At 67.7% G+C, this 6990-nt stretch overlaps 2 protein-coding genes across 2 annotated transcripts in view; both read left to right on the top strand.

Moving 5' to 3' along the window:
* CHLNCDRAFT_137376 (hypothetical protein) overlaps positions 1-549 on the top strand; it is a gene marked incomplete at both ends in the record, with an annotated part of 4946 nt that extends 4397 nt beyond the window's left edge. Inside the window, 2 exons of the mRNA XM_005845115.1 lie at positions 25-164; positions 480-549. Coding sequence (XP_005845177.1) covers positions 25-164; positions 480-549 — 210 coding nt within the window. The remainder of the gene's footprint in view (positions 1-24; positions 165-479) is intronic.
* Positions 550-2653: 2104 nt separating this feature from the next.
* On the top strand, positions 2654-5098 carry CHLNCDRAFT_137374 (hypothetical protein; the record flags this gene model as incomplete). Its single annotated transcript, XM_005845114.1, has 8 exons — positions 2654-2665; positions 2799-2954; positions 3091-3174; positions 3367-3633; positions 3828-3894; positions 4078-4247; positions 4461-4658; positions 4922-5098. The coding sequence occupies 8 exons, from the start codon at positions 2654-2656 to the stop codon at positions 5096-5098; spliced, it is 1131 nt and encodes a 376-aa protein (XP_005845176.1).
* Positions 5099-6990: the final 1892 nt, after the last annotated feature.

Here is a 6990-nt window from a genome sequence, read left to right as displayed (position 1 = left end):
CCCCCCCCCCCCATGCGTCTGCAGGTGGGCCCCGACGCCGCTGAGATCATGCAGGGGCTGGGCATCGCCCTCAAGTGCCACGCCACCAAGGCGCAGTTTGACTCCTGCGTGGGCATCCACCCGTCGGCGGCAGAGGAGTGGGTCACCATGTCGACTCCCGCCAGGTGAGGCTCTGGCTGTGCTGCCTGCTGGCGGGGGCAGGGCCGGCGGCTGCGGAGGCTGGCGGCCGCTGCCGGGGGCTGGCTGCTGGTGGCTGGCTGCTGTGCCTGGAGGCTGGTGGTTTGGAGGCTCGGCAGTTGGTTGCAATGGGCTGGCAGCCGGGGTGGCTGGTGCGGTGGGGGGGCAGGGGCAGGGTGGGCGTGCAGCCCCCGGCGGGAGGCTGGTGCTTTGCTTGCCTGCCGAAGGTGCACCTGCCGACAGCGCAGATCGCTGAGCTGCGGCGTGGCCGGCTGCGCTGCCCGCGCCGGCGTCCCTTGCAGGCGGGTGGAGTGCAAGGGGAAGCATGCGGAGCCGACGGGGGCCGACAGCGCCGGATACAAGGGCGACTAGCTCACGGGAGCTGGCCCGACGGAGGAAGCGGGGCATGTGCGGCGGCGGCTGTGGCGGCGGGCGGCGCGCGGTGCCCTCGCACCTCCCTGGTCCCCGCTTAGCGGGCCTCGATGAGACGAAAAGCACCGGCTATTCATACTTGCTTCTAAGTTGAACACGTCAGGGACAGTGTCACGTGTGCATTGTAAAACGGTGGCTTCTAGCAGCGGCTGGCAACCATGCCCACTTCCCGTGCCCACGGCCCACTTCAGTATTGTTACAAACAACGAACAAAGGAAGCGATGCACGACTGCCGTTCACTCCTGGGCTTTCTGCTTTCCTCACAGCTTGTAGCGGGCTGTACCAGTGCTGCTTTCCTCACAGCTTGGAGCGGGCTGCGCCGGCGCTGAAGGGGTTGGGCGGGGCTGGCTCCACGGAGCTGGCACCGCCTGCCTCATCCCCGCCGCCTGCTGGGGCCGGGTTCCTGGGCAGGTCTCGCATCTGCGCGCAGGCAGGCAGGCAGGCAGGCAGGCAGGCAGGCAGGAGGGGAAGGTAGCAAGGCAGGGCCTGCGCAGGGGCGCGGGTGCAGCTGGCAGCCTGCGTGGGCAGGCTCGCGGCTGCAGGGTTCCACCCTCCCAGGGGAGCCAGGCAAGCTTGCCAAGCCAGCTGAGCGGGCGCCAGCGCTGTCTCAGTTTGCACAGGGGCCGCAACGCACCTGCGCCACCGCCAGCGCATCGCCCAGCGTCTCCGGGAAGGCGCTCGCCTCAGGCTTCTCCCCCTGCGGGCAGCCCGGGCGGGCGGCAGGCGGCGGCAGCTTTCGCCAGGCCGCTGCCACTGCGCTGCTGCTCCCCTGGGCGCTGCTTTCTCTGCCACTAATCAGCGGCGTGGATGCTTGGCTGGTGGGCACAGGCAGGCAGGCAGGCAGGCGCCACCGTGATGCTACGGCAATCGGCACCCCCTTCCAGCCACAGTGCGCAGCGCAGGGGGGCGCCGATGCGGCACACTCACGGCTCGGGCTTGAGGGCGTCGTGCAGGGCGTGGTCGATTGGGTCGTCCTGCGCCTGGTTGCACCCCTCGCCAGCCTTGGCCATGTGCAGGCTCTCGCCTGCGGCAATCAGGGCAAAAGGTGGTAACTTTGGAGAAGGTAAGGGTGGGCCAAGGCAGCAGGGAAGGAAGGCGGCATGCGATGGGTGGTGGAGCAGGTGCCCAGGTCGGGTCCCGCTGCGGCGCGTATGCTGGCAGCGCAGGTCGACAGGGCGCCAGCTGGGCGGGCTGTCACGGGTGCTGGACCTGCCCGCACGGCGTGCGGCCAGCAGCACACAGCACGCCCACCCGTGCGCTCCTCTGCCGTGGGCTCGCCGCCGTGCGAGCCCAGGTGCAGGCGCATCTTCACGCCCTCCACGGCATGCGCGGCAGACTCCCGCATCTTTTCCAGGGCCCCCGCCGGCGCCTTGGCCCAGTCTGCCTGCCCCAGGTCGGGCTCCCCTGGCGGTGGTGGCGACGACTCAGCCTGGTGCACAGCAGGGAGTGGCAAGGGGCGGCATGAGGGGCTCGTGGCATGAGTAGCATAGGCTGGCCCTCCTTGGCATGTGTGCTCACACCAGGGCACCACAAGAGCAGAGCGTGCCTCGTCGTTGCCGCGGCCATTGCCGCCACCCAGCGCCGCCGCCACCCTCTGCGCGCCGCCCTGGACGGCCTCCGCCGCCTTCTGCGCCGTCTCCTTCACCGACTGCATTCCCGAGCCTGCCAACTCGACCAGAGTGGTAGCAGCGCGCTCACACTACTCGGAGGGACCCTGCTGGGCCATGCACCCGTGCTGCACTGGAATTGGAGCTCTTGACGAACTGAAGAGGCTGGGTGGCACAAAAGGGCGTCCGAGAGGGTTTTCGGCTGACGTGGCCAAGATGCGCGCGTTGCGGCACAGCAGCGATGGGGCCCAAGAGGACCCGCGCCCGCATCGCCCGACACTCATCCCACACCCTGTCGCACAGCCGTCCAATCAGCAGCGCCAAGGGTCCAGGGCCAGCCCCCACAGGTTTCGGGCAGCCGTGCGCGCCGCTTCCCAGCCTCTGTGCCTGGCGCAAGGCTGATGGCGCAGTCCAGAGCGGATCTTCGCGCGATCGTAATGCAGCAGGAGGTGAGGTTGGAGCCTCCTGGCCCACGCCGCCGCCCGTCCCCACCCGCCACCCGCCATCCACCCCTGCTTGCCCCAGCCACGATCGCTGTGCAACCGCCAGGCAGCCAGCTGCGAGACGATTCGCTGACCGCAGGTGTCGGAGCTGGAGGCCCTGGTGGCCGCCGCCTGCGCCAGAGGCGTGGATGCGGCGCGGTGCCGAGACGTGGTCGAGGACGCCGTGAGGCGGGCGCGGCGCAGGGGCAGCATGCTGCCGCACCTGGACAGCAGCCTGCTGCTGTCAACCCTAGAGGTGGGGCTGGGCCTGGTCGGATGGACAGCTTGTGTTTTCTGACAGCTGCCCTGCCGTGGCTTCACCCTGCGTGCTTTTGCCGCCCTCCTTCATGCATGCACGCCTGCCGGTTGCGTGCGCTCCCCCCTCCCCGCAGCAAGCCAAGAGCGAGATAGCCAGCCTGTCAGACGTGACTGCCACCAATGCCGAGGTGATGGAGCAGGAGCTCCTGCATCACGAGGTGAGCTGGACCAGTCAGCCATGCCAGCAGGGCGGGCTGGCGGGCCGCTGGCAGAACTAGCCGCGCAGCCCGCTCCCGTGGCAGGCTGAGCCGAGGCAGGCTGCCTTGGCGGGCTGCCTTGGTGGGCTGCCAGCCTTTCTTGTCAACTCAGCAGCTGGAAACTCCCCCTTCTTGCCTGGCCGCCGCGCCCAGGAGAGGGCCGAGGAGCAGGCCGCCGCCGGCAGCGAGGATGTGGCGGCGGCCTCGGTGCAGTCGCTGCCAGACACCCGTACCGCCAAAGCGGCGGCGTCCAGCAGCAGCGGCCAGCAGGGCTCGGTTGTGGGCCTGGGCGAGGAGGACGCCAGCGCCCACAGCGGCGGCCTGGCGCCGCCCACGCCCAGCCAGCCGCCGGGCGGCGCGCTGAGCGCGGCAGACGCGGTGGCTCCCATGCGAGACTTTGCTTCAGACGTGGCCGCAGAGGTAGGATCACCCGCTGTGGCTGGCTGGATGCCTGGTGTTGCAGGCAATGCACAGGCAGCTTGGCCTGCCCTGCCCCTGAATGTCACTCCCAAGGGCGGGCTATGAAGGGGCCGCGCTGCAGTCGTGTGCCCACCCCCCTCACCTGCTCCAACCTGGCGCCGCGCCCCCCACGCTTTCCTCCCGCGCATGAGCAGGCCGCCGCCGAGGCGGATGAGGACCGCTTCTTCCGGCACACGCTGTCCATGAAGGCCAGCAAGTCGGGTGGGGGACCGGTACTGCAGCGGTACCGTGCACCTGCGCCACTGCTCCCTGCAGCGCAGCGCCAGCGCCGGCCACAAGCCGCCTGCCGCCCCACCAACCCTGCCTGGCGCGCTGCCCCTGCCGCTCATCCCTGCCCTGCCTCCTCCTTATTCTGCCCGCCCACCGCGCCTCTGCCCGCTGCAGGCGACTTCCGAGTGGCCCAGTCGTACGATTTCGAGACGGCCGTGTCGCCGAGGGCCGCCTACCACGTTCGGGACGAGCCCTTCCGCTTCTCCTCCTCCTCCGACAAGGGCGGCTCCTCTGTGTGGCAGCCCACCGCCGCGGAGGAGGAGGAGGGGCAGGAGGATCTGCTGGTGAGCGGCGTATGGGGGGTGGGGTGGGAGCACCAGGGAGCGGCAGCAGCTGCCGTGCCGTGCAGTGCTGCTTGGCATGTTCTGTGCATGCCAGCGGCGACCCACCTGCCACAGCTGCACGCCTCGGCAGCAAAGCGCGCCATGTGCGGGTGGGGTGTGTGTTGGCAAGCTGCGGTGGCAAGCCGCGTTGCGTGTGAATGCGGCTGATTGCAGGTGTACAGCCGCAGCACCCCTGGGGGTGAGGAGGCGGAGCCAGGGCAGGAGGAGGAGGAGGAGGAGGCCGTGGCTAGGCCTGCCGCATACGCGCCCGCCGGCCCCTGGGCGGCAGCCGCCCCGCGGCACGGCAGCTATGGCAGCAGCCGCTGCTGCTCCAGCATCCCGCCGGGCCTGAATCCCATGGCTGCGATCGAGGTGGGTGGGATTCTGCTGCAAGCACTGCCAGCTGGGTGCAGAGATAGCGGGAAGAGCATGATCCCCTCAAGCCCCCACCCCGTGCTCCCCACCGAGCCACCCTCCCCATCCCGCCCTTCTCCTGGTCAACCTTCTGCGCCGATCGGCCACTCCTTGCTGCCGCTGGCATGCATCCCTGCCACACCCACCCACCCCCACACCCAGACACCCACACACACGCGTGCGCACACGCACGCACACACCAGCTCTTCCCTGCCATGCAGGGGGGAGTGGAGCACGATGATGAGCGGGAGGCGATCGACCCCCAGTCCCCCACAGGCGTGGGCCAGCTGGACCTGCGCAGCTACAACGAGGCGCCCTTCAGCCTGCACAGCGTCACGCCGCCACGCCACGTCATGGCTGAGCTGGCGGCGGAGGTGCAGGGGCAGTTGCGGCTGTGAGGCGGGGCGCCGGGGCAGGCAGGGCGCCGTCCTCTGGGCAGTCCCGCAGGGCAGAGGGCCGCTGGCGCATTGAGCAGCTGCACCCTGCCACGGCAATGAAGCCCGGCCAGAGAGGGGCGCCACATGCTGAACATGCTGCAAGGCAGCAAACAACATTGGCCGCCGCCGCAGTGCCGCCTGCCGCTGCCTGCACCGCTGGCAGTGCAGCAGCCGCGCTGGCGTGACAAAACACCCCTATAACCTGCTGGCGCGCATGTTTGTGCGCCGACTGTGTCTTTTGCCCCATCACACCTGTATATGTGCATTCTGAACGCTGCGGCGCTTTGCATGAACGTCTCTCCCCAGACGGGACGCGTTTTGCCCGCCTGGCGCCAGCTCCTCCGCGCACTGCGATCTCTCTTCCCTGTCGTTCCCATCCTGCGACTCGCCTTCTCCCTCTGTGCTTTGTGTGTTTTGCTGCAGCGCTTTCATTTCATCACATGCGCCCCAAGTCCCGATTCTGGGCTGGCGCCATTCAGCCCATCCACCTTTCATTCTGCCCGCTGTTGCCATCCTTTTTGTTCGCGCCTGGTTGTTTGCGTTTGTCTCGTCTGCCTCACCTACTGCACGGAAGTTGTTCAGGTCGGTCAGCCGTTTGTCGTGTTGTGTAGCTGTAATGCACCAGTTTGGACTGTTGGGGGACCCCCAGCGCTGCCAGCGCCAGCGCGCACAGTACACAATACATGTAGGCGCACAATACACATGTAGGCGTGTTTTCCTTCCCTGTCTGTCTGATTCAGCCAAGCTGCTACAGAGAAAGGTTGCATCGTGCCGCAGAGTGGCTAGTAGGCAGCTGCAGCCGCCGCCGCCGCCACCGCCACACAGCCTCCTAATTGGGCGGTGCGCACTCGCTACCAGCCACACAGCATCTTCCGTACTTGTCTCAGGCGCCGGGCACGCTTTTGGGGCTTTTAATCGATGCTTTACTGGTGTGCACGCTGGTGAATGTCCAGGCGCGCAAGGAGTGGCGGTTGGTGGCGACAGGAAGGCCGGCAGCCCCCAGCCTGCCGGCCTGCCAGCAGGTTCCCCCCCAGCGCTGCCAGCGCCAGCGCGCACAGTACACAATACATGTAGGCGCACAATACACATGTAGGCGTGTTTTCCTTCCCTGTCTGTCTGATTCAGCCAAGCTGCTACAGAGAAAGGTTGCATCGTGCCGCAGAGTGGCTAGTAGGCAGCTGCAGCCGCCGCCGCCGCCACCGCCACACAGCCTCCTAATTGGGCGGTGCGCACTCGCTACCAGCCACACAGCATCTTCCGTACTTGTCTCAGGCGCCGGGCACGCTTTTGGGGCTTTTAATCGATGCTTTACTGGTGTGCACGCTGGTGAATGTCCAGGCGCGCAAGGAGTGGCGGTTGGTGGCGACAGGAAGGCCGGCAGCCCCCAGCCTGCCGGCCTGCCAGCAGGTTCCCCCCCAGCGCTGCCAGCGCCAGCGCGCACAGTACACAATACATGTAGGCGCACAATACACATGTAGGCGTGTTTTCCTTCCCTGTCTGTCTGATTCAGCCAAGCTGCTACAGAGAAAGGTTGCATCGTGCCGCAGAGTGGCTAGTAGGCAGCTGCAGCCGCCGCCGCCGCCACCGCCACACAGCCTCCTAATTGGGCGGTGCGCACTCGCTACCAGCCACACAGCATCTTCCGTACTTGTCTCAGGCGCCGGGCACGCTTTTGGGGCTTTTAATCGATGCTTTACTGGTGTGCACGCTGGTGAATGTCCAGGCGCGCAAGGAGTGGCGGTTGGTGGCGACAGGAAGGCCGGCAGCCCCCAGCCTGCCGGCCTGCCAGCAGGTTCCCCCCCAGCGCTGCCAGCGCCAGCGCGCACAGTACACAATACATGTAGGCGCACAAT

Source organism: Chlorella variabilis (genome assembly GCF_000147415.1).
Source record: "Chlorella variabilis unplaced genomic scaffold CHLNCscaffold_19, whole genome shotgun sequence".
NCBI lineage: Eukaryota > Viridiplantae > Chlorophyta > Trebouxiophyceae > Chlorellales > Chlorellaceae > Chlorella > Chlorella variabilis.
The sequence above is the reverse complement of the archived record's forward strand: the minus strand, read 5'-3'. Positions and strand labels throughout refer to the sequence as shown.